The 19,889-nt window shown below is 41.5% G+C and overlaps 1 protein-coding gene across 3 annotated transcripts in view; it reads right to left on the bottom strand.

Annotated features, from left to right (window-relative positions):
* The window catches only part of kcnab1a (potassium voltage-gated channel subfamily A regulatory beta subunit 1a), a 68,681-nt gene extending 49,177 nt beyond the window's left edge, over positions 1-19,504 (bottom strand). The window contains exon 1 of one of the 3 annotated variants that reach the window (XM_058079719.1): positions 18,849-19,504. In XM_058079719.1, the coding sequence (XP_057935702.1) occupies positions 18,849-19,123 (275 nt within the window). In that variant the 5' untranslated portion in view covers positions 19,124-19,504. Of the gene's footprint in view, positions 1-3,182; positions 3,716-18,848 lie in introns of those variants that run through there. The other 2 variants (XM_058079718.1, XM_058079720.1) reach the window with 2 other exon arrangements.
* Between the last annotated feature and the right edge of the window lie 385 nt (positions 19,505-19,889).

The following is a 19,889-nucleotide window of genomic DNA, read 5'->3' as shown; positions in this document are numbered from 1 at the left end:
TTAATAGAATTTACATTATTTTCTATGAGAAAACTTGCCTTGGTTAGAGTCCATTTTGGTTTAAGTCGGACATCCGGGAACGGATTGATGACACTAACCAAGGCGCCAACTTTATCTTTAACATATTTAGTTGCATGTTTGCTGTCAAAAGCGGTAGAAAATGAATGAATGAATGAATGAATGAATGAACAGTTTGCAAAACTATGAAAAGGTGATGTTAACTTTTCAGCTGTCCATTCTTTTTGTCATTTGTAATTATTTTTTGCATCATTTTCTGCATATAGAACTATAAATATAATTATATAAATATATCAAATTATATATAAAATATATAAAATTGTCAATAAAATTTGTATGTTTTAACATTTTTGGGTGTCTGGAACAGATTCATAGAATTTACATTATTTTCTATGAGAAAACTTGTCTTGGTTAGAGTCCATTTTGGTTTAAGTCGGACATCCAGGAACGGATTAATGCCACTAACCAAGGCACCGCTTAATGCAATGGTGCACTAATAAGGCTTGAATGGAAACTCAATTAAAATATTCTAAGATTACTGACCCAACCACATGGTTGGGTTTTTGTTTCACATTACAAAAGGAGAGAGCAGAGACCACTCAGACAATGGTTCTATCAGAACACACGTCAATCATGTTTGCTGTCAAGGCTGATTCGTCAATGCGCCCTGTAGTCAAATCCTGTCAGGAAGTGTCATGTCATTTTATCAGTTACACTCACCCATCCATCCATCACTCGTATTTATACTGCGCCTCATGAAGCAATACTTCATACTTCTCTGTGAAAACATGAATCGGTTCTTTATATGAATGTATTTAAAAGACTCTGACAAATAGTCATTTTCTTTGTCGCACCGTCATTGTATGTCGCCGCTGCCAACACAAGGCCGTGTGGTACCAGTCCGTAGTACACTGGGCACCTGTTTCCCAGCTCTCATTACTGTTGCCGCTGCACCGGAGCCCACTTAGATTACATATTGTCCACACACTGAGTAATTGAAGTAGAGTTCAAAAAGGAGTGTATTAACAGTCCTTTAAACGACCTGCATTTCCGCAGTATTCTGAAATGAATATTTACATTTACCAACATCAGGAAAGTACACGGAACCATTTTCATGAAAGAAAGTTTTTCCATTCCGAACTGGCAGTAAACATTCCAACCATCACAGCTGAGTTAACCACTACACTAATAGTGACTCAAAGCAAGAAACTGAGATTTATACACAGTAAACGCCAACTGGTACTGCCTCTCTGTGGAAATTACTTTTGCATTGGTGGCCACCACGGAGCGTGAAAGCATTTATAATAGCACCACTTTCAACCTGCAATCTGTCACCATGGACTCTGTTGTACACCCACACTTGATGCAAGCATTCATGTATACTCTGCAGAGCTCGGAGAGAATTCTACACAGGATTCTTCGGCTTGAGACCGAGCGAGCGAGTCAAACACACAAGTTGGCAGAGGTCAAAATGAATTCAGACGCTTTGCCCACACTGCAGATCTGTCTCATCAAAGCGGCAAAAGGCAGAGAGAAAGTCGGTGAGGTACTTTTTTTTTTTTTTTTGTGGGCGCGTGGGAGAGAAGCAGAAGCAAATGAGCTCTATTCCATTCATGGCACTTGGAACATTTGAGTGTTGGTGAGTAAAGACAAAAAAGAAGGTGCGAGGTGAGTAGAAAGGGAAAAAAGATAGAGAGAAGAGGCGGGCTGATGGTAATTGTCAGATATCAATCTAGACTTATTCATAAGTCCTGGAAGGTTATGGTAATGGTGATGGTTTAATTTCATTTGAACGTGCATCAGGTTACAACTGAGTGCATCACATAATCAATTCACAGTCCAAAAGGAGTAGGAAGAAGCAAAGCTTATTGAATCCTACTCCTCCATCTGCTACTTTTACAATCTGTAATTGTTACATTTGTTCACTTCCTGCTTTCCGATATAATTTTTATTATTTTTTTAATTTTTTGACACATACCAAAGTACGGGTTGATATGACCATATCGTGACATAATGAGTAAGGAACTCAAACAAGAGTCTTGAACCAGTCATGATGTGCTATATATATCACTATTTTGACAGTTACTATGGTACCCATTATGTCATTGTATGATCATATCATCTCATACTTTGGTACGTGACAAAAAATTAAAAAAAAATAAAAATAATAATAAAAAAAGAAAAAAATAATTAATTAATAACAATAAATATATAATATGATAATTTAAATGTAATAATTAAATTAAAAATTAAAAATAAAAAAAACATTAAATTGTATGAGGAAAGCAGGAAGTGAACAAATGTAACAGTTACTGATTGTAAAAGTACCAGATGGAAGGGTAGGATTTAATAAGCTTTGCTTCTTCCTACTCCTTTCGGACATGTGGAACTGTGAACTGATTATGGGATGCACTCAATTGTAATCTGATGCATGTTCAAATGAAATAAAACCATTACCTGGGGAGACAGAGCCTTCTCCATCGCTGCCCCCACTCTCTGGAACTCTTTGCCCCATTCACTCCGTGCTTGCCCTGACCTTCCCACCTTCAAAAAACAACTCAAAACCCACCTCTTTAAATCTGTTTTTAATGTCTAACCTTCTATATCTGACTGCTGTGCCCCGCCCCCGCTTTTTTTAACTGTGTACTAACCAATGAATGTTGTATTTTGGTGTGTCTTTTATTCTGTTTACTTGCTCTATTCAACTTCATTCTTTTGTAAAGTGTCTTTGAGTATCTTGAAAAGCGCTATACAAATAAAATGTATTATTATTATTATTATTATATTACCATTACCATTAATGGGTACCATAGTAACCGTCAATATTGTGATATATATATATAACACATCATCCTTGTATTTAGCAAACATCAACTGCTTGTATTGTTTCTTGAATTGGCTCATCGTTGTGCATTGTTTGAGTTCCTTACTCAATCCATTCCATAGTTTGATTCCACATACTGAAATGCTATGGCTTTTTAACCTTGCTCAATGAATTTGTTATTTGTCTTGTCATTTATGAATAAATTAAGTTTTATGTCTGTTTTTTCTACAATTTTGCAACACTTATTCTAACTTTCATTGATCAAAGTGTGATAGTAATTACAAGGAAGAAGAGTTTTAGAAAAAGCCAACAGAATAATGCACCACATAGATACACACACCTGTACTTCATGCCTGTGTGTTTTCCCGTGGACTCTTTGAGTGAGATGTGGCGTGGAGTGAAGGAACCAAAACTGCGGGCGATGATGGCCACTGTGCGGAACTTGGCCCGGGCTTGGTTGACCACGCTGGGGCTGGTGGCGTTCTGCTTGCTGTGGTCCCCATTGCTTCTCTTCAGGTTGTGGTCAGTGCAGGCGATGGACACCTGCATGTTGGATCTTTCAGTTAGACGATGATGGGGAGATAAAAAGAAGCGGTCGAAGGAAACAGGTCAGACTCTCTTTCTGAGAAAGTCTATGTGTTCAAGTTCTGCGGGAGATGGCGAAGCTCTTCGGTTGCTGCGTCTCCATGTGACGCCAAATAAAGCTTTTAACACTCTTCCATCCGGCGTTGCTTCGGAAAAATGTAAAGGTCAGCCATCAAAAAGCATGGAAGACTGTGGACTTCTGTGGGGAATCTCCAAGTTGCACCCTCATTGGACTCTTTCTTCTCCGATGTGATGCTTCTAAGGCTGCTTCCAGCGGCAGAATGACAATCAGAGGAGCTGGAGGGAACGTTGCAAGAAGGACGAGAGAGAAGGAGAGAGAGAGAGAGAGAGAGAGAGAGAGAGGGATGCTGCGCTGTTGCTGCTCTCACAGTGGAGAGCAGTGGTGTGTGAGAGAGAAGGGAGAAAAGGTGAGGGAGGACATGAGATGGGGGCAGGGTGGGGGGGTTGGTAGTCACTCCGAGGTCCTGCCAGGGTGCTTGGTTACATTTCTGCCATTAGCACTTTAGCCACTCACTTCTTTCTCTGTTTTTTACAGCATCATCTTCAGGCTGCCAACATTTGCTGATTGCAAGCCCCCACTCAAAACAACCCCCCCATACCCACTTCATGATTTGTGTATGGAAGGAAGACGCATATGTGTACATGTGGTGCAATTAAAAATATATGAATGATTATAAATGCACATACATATAATTGTACATATAATTTCTCACTATGTTGAGTAGTAGTAGTAGTTGTTGACGGAATTAGCACTAGATGTCAATCAATGCGCACAGAAAAGTTCTAGTAATGTTAAAAATGATCAAAATACAGAAAAACACAAGTATTGCATGTTGTCATGAATGTACCTGTTACAGCAGGTACAGTACGTATATAAAACATATATTAGTATATTTGTAATATATACGTCACATGACGTAATGGGACCAGATTGGACCATTCATTCATTCATTCATTCATTTTCTAACGCTTATCCTCACAAGGGTGCTGGAGCCTACCCCAGCTGTCTTTGGGCGAGAGGCGAGGTACACACAGCCAATCACAGGGCACATATAGACAAACAACCATTCACACTCACATTCATACCTATGCACAGTGGCGTCATTAGGCCTATTTTAGGGGTAGGGGGTGCATCTCCAGGGGGTTAAGCCCCCCCTTTACTCAGAACCGAGTGACACCCCTGCCTAATATAACAATAGTGTATTTGATGGGTGTTGGTCAAAGTCTTGCCTTGATACTGGAATATAGGCATTTCAGGGGGTCCCGTAGCTTTCTAATGTCTTTTGACAAAGGCAATATTTGGGGGGGGGGGGGGGGATGACATGTGTTGTCTATTCCAGTCAAATCAGCTTGATAAATTGCTCTCCTTTTCACTTTCAACGTCATCCTCTTAATGCGGAGCCTTTCCTTGCAAAATATATGACGCTTCCGTCAGAGAATAGTGCTGTTTAAGTGCTGTTGGGGGCATTGAGAATCTGTTGAATAACTCATGATACGACTTGGCCGGATCAAGTCCTTCAAAAGGATGTCCTTTTCATTGCTATCAGAACAAGTCTAGCATGTTTCCTCATCTTATTTCTGATATCGACTCAGTCTTGTCCAACGAGGAACAGTCACTTTGTTTACATGCACGCAATAAGGTCAATATTCCGGTTTCTGAAACATTCGGAATAAAAACCTGTTTACATGCATTCATTCATTCATTTTCTACCGCTTTTCCTCACAAGGGTCGCGGGGGGTGCTGGAGCCTATCCCGCGAGAGGCGGGGTACACCCTGGACTGGTGGCCAGCCAATCACAGGGCACATATAGACAAACAACCATTCACACTCACATTCATACCTATGGACAATTTGGATTCGGCAATTAACCTAGCATGTTTTTGGAATGTGAGGAGAAAACCCACGCATGCACAGGGAGAACATGCAAACTCCACACAGAGATGGCCGAGGGTGGAATTGAACCCTGGTCTCCTAGCTGTGAGGTCTGCATGTGCTAACCACTAGACCTCTGTGCCGCCCCTGTTTACATGCATATATATGTATAAATGGTAATTGTAAACAATTGGATTATCCCGATCAAAACTGCGACGCACGGACAACATCTTGATGATGGAATATGACCAGATATTCAAATTCAAAAAGGAGTAACCCAGGGGTAATATTCGGGTTTTTGGTGTTTACATGGCCACATGCAAGAGCGTTATTGCTAATATTCCGACTATGATAAGATTATTTGACTGCATGTAAACATAGCCCAGTGAAATACTAATAAAAGTGTTAGGCTGTTATATGCCATTTATTTAGGTCCAGTGGACTCTGCAGTATCTATAGGTACCAGCAGAGATAAACTCCCATCCTCTTTAACTTGCAGTCTGCAGTGCTTGGGATGTCTCCAGAGATACATAGCAAAGTAAAACCTGCAAGGCGTTTTTTCTTATTTTGGGCAAAAAAAAAAATAGCATTTTGATTGTTGTGTTGTTGAAACTTTTCAGTGTGCAACTGATTAGACCACATCAGGTTTATCAGAATCCCAATAAAGGCAGTAATTCTTATAAGAGACACATTGGTGTGCAGAAGGTCGTTTTCCGTGGACCTTCTGGCCTAATGACGCCACTGTAGATAGGTATGAATGTGAGTGTGAATGGTTGTTGCCCTGTGATTGGCTGGTGACCAGTCCAGTGTGTACACTGTCAGAAAAGTGTGTTTTCTGGGTATACATGCCATTGTCCTGATTGGACTGAACCTCTTGTGGCTGCATAGGGGTGGACACTACTGAATAATGTATTCCCTTTACAATTATCTTACCATAGTAGTGGAGCATTCTGGGTAGCTAGAATGCATTTGTGTGTTTGTGTCTTACTCCACAGGGGGGGTGTTGCTTGTGATTTGTATCCATGATATATGATAGACACCATGTGGCATGAATGCTGGAGGAGTAAGCCTATTACAGTGACGAGCCTCGGCCTTGGACTCATCCACCTGTCAAGTAATGGAGAACACTATGAAGCTATGTTCATTCATTTCCTGCTCCATCTCACCGCCCCCCCCCCCCCCCCCCCCCCCCCCCCCCACACACACACACCGACTCAGCATGTTAAGTCAGGCTTGTGATTGTAGATTGTACAGCGACCCATCACTGGGCTGCGTAATTGTGGGTTTAATAGACGGTAATTGTGGTTCGTCTGGTTCGTATAGGAGGCGACGAATTGAGAAATCAATAAATAGATGTATAGAAGGAAAGGCAATTAAAAAAAAAATCAGGTGCGGGTACAGTGAGGTACTCTCTAGAGTGGAAAGAAAGCTGACAGGTATTCTCACTTCAGCTTCACATGGACGTTTTTCTTCTTCAGTTGTTGAGCAATGGCCTGTGTTATTAAAAGAAAACTTCTGTAGCAGTCCTTTAAACCATACAAAGAGCTTGTCATTAAAATGGTCAATTGGTGCCATATTTTAATACACTAAATTACAATATATTACATATATATATATATATATATACACAATTATTGACATTTTTTGTGCAATTTACTGTTTACGCTATACATTGTTGTTCATATTTGATGTCATCTATTTATGTACTGTATATATGTATATACATACGGGGCGGCACGGCGGTCTAGTGGTTAGCGCACAGACCTCACAGCTAGGAGGTTCAATTCCCACCCTCGGCCATCTCTGTGTGGAGTTTGCATGTTCTCCCCGTGCATGCGTGGGTTTTCTCCGGGTACTCCGGTTTCCTCCCACATTCCAAAAACATGCTAGGTTAATTGGCCACTCCAAATTGTCCATAGGTATGAATGTGAGTGTGAATGGTTGTTTGTCTATATGTGCCCTGTGATTGGCTGGCGACCAGTCCAGGGTGTACCCCGCCTCTCGCCCGAGGACAGCTGGGATAGGCTCCAGCACCCCCGCGACCCTCGTGAGGATAAGCGGTAGAAAATGAATGAATGAATGAATGTATATACATACATATATACATATACATACGTATATATATACACATATGTATATATATATACATAATAATATATATACAATTATTTTAATTATTTGTGCAATTTACTGTTTACATTGTACATTGTTGTTCATATTTGATGTCATCTATGAATTCTCCACATTATTATTATTATTTATTATTATAGGGGAGCCAGGCAACGACATTTCGTTGGTAATTTCCCGACTGTGTTATTGTGCAATGACAATAAAGAAAGTCCTTCCATCCATCCATCCATCCATCCATCCATCCATCCATCCATCTATCTATCTATCTATCTATCTATCTATCTATCTATCTATCTATCTATCTATCTATCCATCTATCCATCTATCCATCCATCCATCCATCTATCTTTAAACATGCATTGCATGTACAGATAATTTTGACTACTGCAAGCAGACGGATGAACGGATGAACTACAACTCATTCGTCCAGTTATGGTCATCTGTGAGATCGAGCTAGCAGGTCGTGCTACATCCTCCAGGAGTATCGACCCGTGGTGACGAACTGTGTGTATACATTAAAAAAACAGCTGGAGCACAAACACCATTATTAAAAGACATTGCTCACCGGACTCAGTTAAATGTAGACCTCATTACCTGCCCCATTTTCTGTTGTTGCTGGGGGTTTTATTGTGGCAGGTGATTTTAACCATGTGACCCTCACCAGAGGAGACAAAACATTGAACTGTGTATAAAAAAAAAATCTCTAAAGTGTATAGACTCAAGTCAGGGGATCGGGAGGAATATGGCCAGGCCAGACTCAACCTCAAAAGGGGCTTAAAAGCGGCCAGGCAGCCTACAGGGAAAGGATCAATTTCCACTTCTCCACCAGGGAGTATGGCAGGTAATCCCGCACATAACAAACTACAGGGGCAGTAGATAACAATTAAATGGTTCATTTGTCAGGTTTGAAGGACCATCAGGTGATGCTGCTCAACCCGGAAAAACCATGGCTGACTTTCCGCTCACCTTACAGACATATGAGGTAGTGTGATCCTGAAATCAGGGTGCTCTCACCAGCGTACCGAGGTTTTAAATCACATTTTTAATCTCTTCTTAGTGTATGCCAATGTCCCTGCCTGCTAGTGGTGGGAAAAAAATGTTCATTTCAGTGAACCAGATCATTCCGGTTCATTCAGTTAAAAGATACGTTTATTTCGTTCATTCATTCATTTTCTACCGCTTATCCTCACGAGGGTCGCGGGACGGGGCTGGAGCCTATCCCAGCTGACTTGAGGCCAGCCCATCACAGGGCACATATAGACAAACAACCATTCACACTCACATTCATACCTATGGACAATTTGGAGTCGCTAATTAACCTAGCATGTTTTTGGAATGTGGGAGGAAACCCACACATGCACAGGGAGAACATGCAAACTCCACACAGAGATGGCCGAGGGTGGAATTGAACTGGGGTCTCCTCGGGGTGATGCCTTCGCGCTAACCACTTGCCCACCATGCAGCCACATGTCCAGTTTTGTTCCACTGTATTGACTGTGAAGGTCAAAACAATTGATTCATTAATTTCGTTCATTTCGTTCATTTCGTTCATTTCATTCATTTCGTTCATTTCGTTCATTTCGTTCATTTCGTTCATTTCGTTCATTTCGTTCATTTCGTTCATTTCGTTCATTTCGTTCATTTTCTACCGCTTATCCTCACGAGGGTCGCGGGGGTGCTGGAGCCTATCCTAGCTGTCTTCAGGCGAGAGGCGGGGTACACCCTGGACTGGTCGCCAGCCAATCACAGGGCACATATAGACCTTTCTTTCATTTCGGTCAATAGGTCGTTAGCCTATGATCTCCCCCTGTGCATAGAGTCACAGGTCAGTCGTGTTGAGTCAGTCCATTCACTCATGTTCACGTTCATTCCGACGACTCAACAGTGCAACAACATGTGATGACGAGTGGTGTGTCAGTCATGAACGAACGGGTCAAAAGAATTTGTTGTTTTTTTGTAAACGGACCGACAGTGTCGGTCAATCTGTCGGTCTCGGTCTTTCAGTCTTTCTAACCCCACCCACCCACAGAGCGAGTCACAACGATAGGACAAGACAGGCAAGTATGCAGATAGTCCCGCCCTGCAAAATGTACGGTGAACTGACTCTCCAACCAATCAAAAAAAAAAGCATTTGCGGTGACTTCACAAAAAAGAACTACTTCTTTTGACTCGTTCGTTCATGACCGATACACCACTACTGCCTGCCTTAAATCAACCACCATCTAAAACATGCCAACATATACTTTATACTACTATACTACACTGTACTAACTATACACCATAAGAAAATCTGAATAAAGTCCACTTAGGATGACCAGGAAGTGGAATAGGTGTCCACTTTCAAGTTCCCGGGGACCCACATCAGCAACAAACTGGAATGGAGTATCAACACCACAGTTGCAGTAAAGAAGGTCTTTTCTCAGGTAGTCGGAATGGGCATAAAAACTAGGAATGGTAACTTAAAAATTACTTTTGTTATTTTTATTTGTTTTTTTATAATAAATCTGAAATCTGAAATCACATCTGAAACATAAATATTCTTCTTATTGGTCATCCCACTATACAGTTCATATTAATTACTATGCATGCATAGTATAAATGACTAAATGTGTGACATAATAGTTGTTCTCCAATATGTACAGCAGTATTATAGCCTAATGAGCATGTACACCCCCACGCTACAGCTAAAGAGTCTCCGGATATGGACACTTGATTCTGAAGAGTGGCAACAACTGCACAAAAGCCATCATCTGGGTAATAGCATCACTATGGAAACCGTATGGAGGTGGTGTGTGTGTACTGTTGTATTCAATGTATTTAAGAGCAGAGAAACTACTCTTACTGTATATCACATGGTGGCAGTTCTTTTAACGCAGCAAATTAAATGGCATAGTGGCAAATTTTTTTTTTTTTGAGATGGCAAGCGGAGCCGAGAATCAGAAACCACGCTTGGCCTTAATCGTTTTCGATATCACGCTTTAGCACTTTTCTGCTAGAGGGCTTTAATGTAATTCCATACTTGACAACACACACGTTTACGCTGTTGTTGACCAGAAGGTAAAATAGTGAATAGATCTATTTATGTAACAAAAACAATATTATGACTTAATGGTGCATAGAAAATGAACCATGAACGTGAAGAATAAAATCCACGTCAAGTTAACAGGAAGGTGAAGTGTCGCTTTGAAGTAGCGTTCTTACATCACACCAAATCAGTCGCCTCAGTTCTGTTAATTCCCAACAAGTAGAGAGGTATTGCATTTGGTATTGCTTGGAAAAAAAAATGAAAAACTGAAATGATTCTAATGGGGTGGGTTGGGATGGGTTGGGGTGGGGGGGGGGGGGGTCGTGGTTGCACACAAAGGACTCTCAAAGGCATGAGTGACTTGCACGGAGAGATGTATGGAGTCCATACATCCATCAGTAATTGTTCAGACTGGAGAAATAAAAATCACAAGTTGTGTTCTGTACTCTGCTTCTAGAACACTGCAGTGAGAAAGGGGGGGGGGGGGGGTTGCAGCAACTATACATTGCATTGCTGCACCAAGCCTGAAAAGCATGACGTGTTAATGCTACTATACGCAATGCACAGTAGCCACTACCTGGACAGATTATGTATGGACACGTCTGTGATATTAGGCCACGCTGGCCCTCTCTTTTCCTAATCGGTCTGAAGGGAAAACACTGAAACTTTAACTTATAAGTCATCTTAACCCCATAAAATACACACACAGAGTTAGTCTAGGCTCTGCTTTACTGCAGTATGAGAATACAGTCAGTAAAGTGCTGATACAAGGGTCGCGGGGGGGAAATGAAAATGAATGAATGACTGATTGAACCTCTGTCTGCACTGCATTTTGATGAAGATTTTAGTAAATAAAAGTAAAGTAAAATTCATTCATTCATTTTCTACCACTTATCCTCACAAGGGTCGCAGGGGTGCTGGAGCCTATCCCAGCTGTCTTCAGGTGAGCGGCAGGGTAAACCCTAGACTGGTCGCCAGCCAATCACAGGGCACATATAGACAAACAACCATTCACACTCACATTCATACCTATGGAAAATTTGGAGTCGCCAATTAACCTAGCATGTTTTGGGAATGTGGGAGGAAAAAAACAGGAGAAAACCCACACATGCACGGGGGAGAACGTGCAAACTCCACACAGAGATGGCCGAGTGTGGAATTGAATTCGGGTCTCCTAGCTGTGAGGCCTGCACGCTAACCACTTGCCTACCGTGCAGCCACATGTCCAGTTTTGTTCTACTGTATTGACTGTGAAGGTCAAAACAATTGATTCGTTCATTTCGTTCATTTCGTTCATTTCGTTCATTTCGTTCATTTCGTTCATTTCGTTCATTTCGTTCATTTCGTTCATTACGCCATGCAGCCCGTAACTAATAATATTCATTCATTCATTTTCTACCACTTTTCCTCACGAGGGTCGGGGGCGCTGGAGCCTATCACAGCTGTCTTCAGGCAAGAGGTCCAGGTACACCCTGGACTGGTCATCAGCCAATCACAGGGCACATATAGACAAACAACCATTCACACTCACATTCATACCTATGGACAATTTGGAGTCGCTAATTAACCTAGCATGTTTTTAGAATGTGGGAGGAAACCAGAAAACCACGCATGCACAGAGAGAACATGCAAAGGGTGGAATCGAACCCGAGTCTCCTCGCAGTGAGGCTTGCGAGATATTCTGAGACATTCATTCATTCATGTTTTTGGAATGTGGGAGGAAAAAACCTGGAAAAAACCCACACATGCACAGGGGAGAATGTGCAAACTCCACACAGAGATGGCCAAGGTTGGAATTGAATTCGGGTCTCCTAGCTGTGAGGCCTGTGCGCTAACCACTAGATTGCTGTGCAGCCCGTAACTAATAACAAACATAGGAAATTCTTTTTCTATGGTGGTTGGATATTACATCCTCTTTCAATCCACACCAGCAGAGCACTCTGCAAATATTTCAATTTCACACAATTCATCTTCTGTGAGCAAACACAACATGAGAGAACCCATCTGATGTTCTGTGCCACCTTTTGTTTGTGGCTTTCACCCCATAGGCGCACCGTGCTTGGAAATATTAATGTTACAGCCTGTATTTGTCGCAGTGTTAATTTTAGCTGCACCTTTAAAATGACTCATAGGAAGTCATAGCGTCCATAGGAACTGCTGTTCAATGCACTCTTCACACTCATCTGTGCAGGCACACACACTGCTTGCATTCAAAAGTGTAGCAAGTCCACGGCGCCCCCTAACGGCAAGACTACCAACAAGCACCCTCCCTCACATACAATAATACAAGAAGTAATTGCCTTTCTTGTAACAAACCTAACCATTCATGGACATGCACACTCTTTTATATCCTCCCTCCAGGGATTCTTAATGCCTACAAGCTGGTACCACTTATGTTCTGCTTCATCACTCCAAATAAGACATCTTGACAGCTGTCCTTATACTATCACAAGTTCTAGCAGAATAATAAAGTGATTGGCTGAAAGGCAATACTGTCACCTTGAAAATGAGTTGAATGATTTCATTCATTCATTCCTTTTCTACCGCTTTTCTTGACAATGGTCAGGGGGTGCTGGAGCCTATCCCAGCTGTCTTCGAGCGAGAGGCGGGGTACACCCTGGACTGGTTGCCAGCCAATCACAGGGCACATATAGACAAACAACCATTCACACTCACATTCATACCTATGGACAATTTGGAGTCGCTAATTAACCTAGCATGTTTTTGGAATGTGGGAGGAAACCTGAGTACCCGGAGAAAACCCACGCATGCACGGGGAGAACATGCAAATTCCACATACAGATGGCCGAGGGTGGAATTGAACTCGGGTCACCTAGCTGTGAGGCTTGCGTGCTAACCACTCAACCTCCGTGCAGCCCTGCTCTAATAATGTTAAAAAAAACATTCATTCATTCATTCATTTTCTACCACTTATCCTCACAAGGGTCGCGGGGGTGCTGGAGCCTATCCCAGCTGTCTTCGAGCGAGAGGCGGGGTACACCCTGGACTGGTGGCTAGCCAATCACAGGGCACATATAGACAAACAACCATTCACACTCACATTCATACCTATGGACAATTTGGAGTGGTCAATTAACCTAGCATGTTTTTGTAATGTGGGAGGAAACCGGAGTACCCGGAGAAAACCCACGCATACACAGGGAGAACATGCAAACTCCACACAGAGATGGTCAAGGGTGGAATTGAACTCGGGTCTTATAGCTGTGAGGCCTGCGCGCTAACCACTCGTCTGCCTCTTTTTTGATCATTTGGGTAGAAATCTAAATTAGCAATGATTCTATTTTATGGCATAGGAGCAGGGCTGCATGGCGGACAAGTGGTTAGCATGCAAGCCTCACAGCTAGGAGACTCGAGTTCAATTCCACCCTCGGCCATCTCATTGTGGAGTTTGCATGTTCTCCCCATGCATGCGTGGGTTTTCTCCGGGTCCACATAGAGATGGCTGAGGGTGGAATTGAACCCTGGTTTCCTAGCTGTGAGGTCTGCGCACTAACCACTCGACCGCCGTGCAGCCCTGAATAATTTCAAATGAATAAATATGTTTTTTTTGCAGTCTTCTTCAAGTCTTCTTCTTCTTTAGTGTCTTCTACAGACATGTACAGAGAGTGGACCGCTGAAGACCGACTGCAAACTCCACACAGAGATACCCAAGCAGGGAATCGAACCGTAGTCTCCTATTTGTGTGGGCTATATCAACTCTATAATTTTAAATAACAAATAACAATTGCATTGTAAAACGCTTAGCTAAATAATAGACGTGGTCACTTCAAAACAGCTGTAATATTGTAAAAATATTCTGAAATGAGTCCCAAATAGTGTGAACAATTTGAGAAGCCTTGAGAAGTCGATGTCTAATTTAGAATGAGTGCTGGAATTGGAGCTGGCCAAAGAGAAGATTAGAAAAAGCAATTAAGCGCAGCATACCATAAAACTCCAAGGAGATTTTCCCATCAGGTGTTCTCTTTGTTGCTGTCACAAGTCATTTGTTTCATCAGAGCTTGTGAGCCAAAAGTGTCAGAGGATCTTCTCGGCTCAACTAACCCTGGACACTCACACTTTATTTATGATGCTGCAGCTTTGAGATGTTTGGAATAGAGAGGAGGCTACACCAAGTTATTGTGGGGATACACTTACAGGACGTGATTGGAAACTGGAACGCAATGAAGTCTATCCTAATGACAATAATGAGCAATTTAAGAAAGAGAATTAACAGATATGAAGAGCAGGATTGACAAGGTTGTGTTAAATATTCTGGAAGATCTGAATTCATATAAGTAGGGTTTGGATGTTCTCCCCGTGCATGCGTGGAGAACTCCGGGTACTCCGGTTTCCTCCCACATTCCAAAAATATGTTAGGTTAATTGGCGACTCCAAATTGTCCATAGGTATGAATGTGAGTGTGAATGGTTGTTTGTCTATATGTGCCCTGTGATTGTGCATGCGTGGTTTTCCGGTTTCCTCCCATATTTAAAAAACATGCAAGGTTAATTGGCGACTCCAAATTGTCCATTGTGAAGTGGGTGTTTGTCTATATGTGCCCTGTGATTGGCTGGCGACCAGTCCAGGGTGTACCCCGCCTCTTGCCCAAAGTCAACTGGGATAGGCTCCAGCATACCCCTGCAAACCTAATGAGGACCAGTGGTATACGAAATGAATGAATGTATGACTCAGACTAACTCGCGCAGACCTCACAGCTAGGAGACCCGAGTTCGATTCCACCCTTTGCATGTTCTCCCTGTGCATGCGTGGTTTTCCGGTTTCCCACATTCCAAAAACATGCTAGGTTAATTGACGACTCCAAATTGTCCATAGGTATGAATGTGAGTGTGAATGGTTGTTTGTCTATATGTGCCCTGTGATTGGCTGGGCACCAGTCCAGGGTGTACCCCGCCTCTCGCTCAAAGAGAGCTGGGATAGGCTCCAGCAACCCCCTCAACCCTCGTGAGGATAAGCGGTAGAAAATGAATGAATGGATTTTACTTTACTTTACTTTTATTTACTCAAATCTTAAGTAAAATGCAGTGCAGACAGAGGTTCAATCAGTCATTCATTCATTTTCATTTTCAAATTTAATGTATTAAATTTGTACGAACTTTTTCTCTTTTGTTTCCAGTTTTTGCTCAACCAACACCAAAGTTGCTACAAAGGTTGAAGGTTGAAGTTTTTATGATAGTTGCCGTCTGCACTTATTTGCGCTCCGTGTCGTGAAATTGGAGTAAAAGATATTTCCTCCAATTTTTATGAGTGAAATGTGACAGGTCAAATTGACAGACCAACTGTGGGGGACACTAACGCTGTCACCTTCACTCCTTAGTCTATCAGCACGGTTCATTTCATCTGATGGACTGTCAAACATCTAGACCGTCATCACAAACACACACACACATTCACACACACATTCACATGACATATGCTTGAAAATGTGACCTTCTACAACCCGGAGGTCTGAAATGTCCCGTCGGTGTTGCGACCTTCCCAACATGCTGTTGCATTTTCCAATAATATCACGGCCGTGTGATGAATCCATTTGGTCAGCAACTTGATTGAATTTGGTGTGGGATTAAATTTAAGCTGCATTTAGGTTAAAAGCGTCTTTTGTTTAATTGATTAAGGTGTTTTTTCACTCATACTAATGTAATTAGACTAATTGGATGCTTACTTAACTCACATTTCAGTGACTTTTAACTACACTTTTGTTGTCTATGGCATTCATTTTTTTACCGCTTATCCTCATGAGGGTCGCGGGGGGGTAGTGCTGGAGCCTATCCCAGCTGTCTTCAGGCGAGACCCTGGACTGGTCGCCAGCCAATCACAGGGCACATACAGACAAACAACCATTCACACTCACATTCATACCTATGGACAATTTGGAGTCGCCAATTAACCTAGCATGTTTTTGGAATGTGGGAGGGAACCGGAGTACCCGGAATTCCCCACGCATGCACAGGGGGAACATCCAAACCCTATATGAACCCAGATCTTCCAGAATATTTAACACAGCCTCGTCAATCCCTGCTCTTCATATATGTTAATTTTCTTTCTTAAATTGCTCATTATTTTCATCAAAATCCCCCCTTAATTAGGGTAGGCCTCCAGTTTGCAATCACGTCCTGGGGTACACCCTGGACTGGTGGCCAGCCAATCAGAGCGCACATATAAACAAACAATCATTCACACTCACATTCATACCTATGGACAATTTGGAGTCGCTAATTAACCTAGCATGTTTTTGGAATGTGGGAGGAAACCGGAAAAAACCCACGCATGCACGGGGAGAACATGCAAACTCCACACAGAGATGGCTGAGGGTGGAATTGAACTCGGGGTCTCCTAGCTGTGAGACCTCTGCAGTAACCACTCGTCCGCCGTGCAGGTCTATGGCATTTCTATAGTAAAAAACAGCCATCCATGACTTAATAATACATCTTCATTTTGAATGGACGGACATATCTTTATGTCACTCCCAGATGTACACACAAGAACACACACCCAGTGATTCTATAAGGATTCTGTGAATTAACGCAAACTACGCCTTCAGGGCAGCCAGCTGCTATGCTATATGCCATACATACAGTACATTGTTACTATGGCAATGAACACAAGCTATCAAACACATTCTTGAACCCGCATATGCCAAAATCCCAGGGCGAAGTGCTAACAGCACATGGCCATATGAGCCCCTAAAGCCAGGTCAACCCAAAAGGGATACAGCTTGCCAACACACACCCTGCCCCCTCCGTGATGGAAGGCTTTACGGAATCAGATTCTCATTTCTTCTGCACCAACACAATGGAAAATGTTAAGGGGGTGTTATTATTTTTAGTATTATTTTTTGTACTCTTTGATAGACGATCAAACAAGACTATACACAACATCATGACTGAAGCACTGAAATCAAAATGTTGACACTTTTTGTCTGCCATTAGAACATTTACTGATTGATTCTAGAGCTCTCTTTTAATTGTTTTAATTTTCTTGTCCGGCCCCTTTTTGTGTCAACCAATCACATCCTCATTATGAAAGCATCATTTTGTGATGCCTACATTGTGTTTGATTTGAATTCTCACTTTTAGGCTGCTTTTTATGTACAAAAGTAGGGAGAAAATAGGATTATGAACACCTCAAAATACAGAATATAAGGATCTGTGTCAAATAAATATGTTTTTATAACATAATTTTGTATTTTTTCTAGGATATTTAGTGTTGACTAAAATGATTGATATTGCTTAAATTGGCAAACATTCTATTTTAATATTCTTTTTGGTAAAAAAAAAAAAGACTATTAACACACACATATATATAAAAACAAAATTTCCACTCCAGTTATGCAAATAATAAAGTAAAAATAGGTTTGCACCAATGCAACAATGCAAAGGCTGTCAAAAATAATAATTATTTAAGTAATAGTTATTAAAATCTGATGTGCCAATACAACATGATTTGAACTCTCACTTTTAGGCTGCTTTTTATGTACAAAAGTAGGGAGAAAATAAGGTTATAAACACCTCAAAATACAGAATATGAGAATCTGTGTCAAATAAATATGTTTTTATAACATAATTTAGTATTTTTTCGATGATATTTAGTATTGACTAAAATGATTGATATTGTTTCAATTGGCAAACATTGATTTACAATGATACAACATTATATTTTGATATTCTTTTTGGTTAAAAAAGGATTAATAACACACATACATATATATATATATATATATACATATATCTATATATATATATATATATATATAAACAAAAATATATAAAATATATATTTAAAATATAGTAAAGACAAAATAAAATAAAAATAAATAAATATATATATATATATATATAAAATAACTCCAGTTATGCAAATAATAAAGTCAAAATAGGTTTGCACCAATATATATATATATATATATAATATAGTGAAGACAAAATAAAATAAAAGTAAAATATATATATATATATATATAAAATAACTCCAGTTATGCAAATAATAAAGTCAAAATAGGTTTGCACCAATGCAACAATGCAAGGCTGTCAAAAATAAAATTTATTTAAATAATAGCTATTAAAATCTAATGTGCCAACACAACAAACACTAATGTAGGGACCGATCAGTCTGAGTTTCCGATGAGAATCAATACTCCTGTGCACGTTGCATAATACAGAGGGCATCCTAAAAATAGTAACGTCAGACAATAGATGGGCTTAGTGAATGAATGTTATTGTTTTCTACTCTGTTGTTCAAACTTATGCTGCATCCACATGTCAAATAGAATAAGGATTACAGAGGACAGCAAGTGCAACAGGTGACGGGGGTGGGGGGGTTGCAACACAGCAATAAAAGAACAGAGGTGATCTTACCTGTAGACCATGCCTGTCTGGTTCTTGAAGGAGTCATGCAGTGACAATGAGTGAAAGTTAAGAAACTCCTCCAGATGTTTAAGCTCCAAAACAGCATTTGGTTTGTTGGTGGCCCACAGCATCAGAGGCAAGCAGCTTCGGGGGCCTGTGCCCGTACCCGTCTGACTGACAAGCCTCCCTTGGCTGAGGCCCTGAGCCTGGACCCCGCTTTGCCTTCTGGCCACCTTCTGCTTAGGGTTCGGGATATCCGGGCAGGTTGCTTTGTATAGGTACATCTTCTCAGTCCTCCTTAGTTTCCCACTAAGGTGCACGCTCGGGAAAGTCCACGTAGGCCTGTTGCCTACACACAGTGCTGGGCTGGTGAGTAAAGCTCAGAGCAAAGTAAGTGATGAATCCTCACATCAATGTAAAAAAAAAAAATCAGTCAAATGCAGAAAATTCCAGGGAATATGGAAAAAAAAAGTCCATAATGAAGCTCCTAATAGGCACATGTGCTCTTCCATCGGCACATATGTTCTACGTGCAGATGACTAGAGCAACACATACATGCACACAAGCGTAGAAGTCACTATCTCGCTGCGCTCTCTTTCACGCCCAATACACACACACACACACACACACTGTCACTTTGCCCTCTGCACAGCCAGTCTGCATTAGAGGCACACTTTGGTTTTGCTCCCTATTAAACGGTCTGGGAATCTGGGACATTTTTCCCACCCTCGCTCCCCCTCCCTCTCTCTCTCTCTCTCTGTTTTGTTTCTATTCCGTCTCTCTCCATCCTTTTACCTCTTTTCTCCCCACTTCCTCTTTTGCTCTCTCACACACCCACCCTCCCACCCACCTTCCTCCATCATCCCGCTTTTGTGTCCCAGTATTCCCTAGTAGTCACTTAGTCCCGATCTCCTCTCTTGACTGTCTTCCAGCAGTTATCCCCTCTCTTTTTTTAACATGATGTGGCCTTTTATATCCCAAATAGATGCACTCGTCAATGGGTGTGTTTATTACTTTGGACCCCCCCCCTCCCGCCGCCTCCCCATAACC

The sequence above is a fragment of the Doryrhamphus excisus genome, chromosome 8, assembly GCF_030265055.1.
Source record: "Doryrhamphus excisus isolate RoL2022-K1 chromosome 8, RoL_Dexc_1.0, whole genome shotgun sequence".
NCBI classification, from domain to species: domain Eukaryota; kingdom Metazoa; phylum Chordata; class Actinopteri; order Syngnathiformes; family Syngnathidae; genus Doryrhamphus; species Doryrhamphus excisus.
The sequence above is the reverse complement of the archived record's forward strand: the minus strand, read 5'-3'. Positions and strand labels throughout refer to the sequence as shown.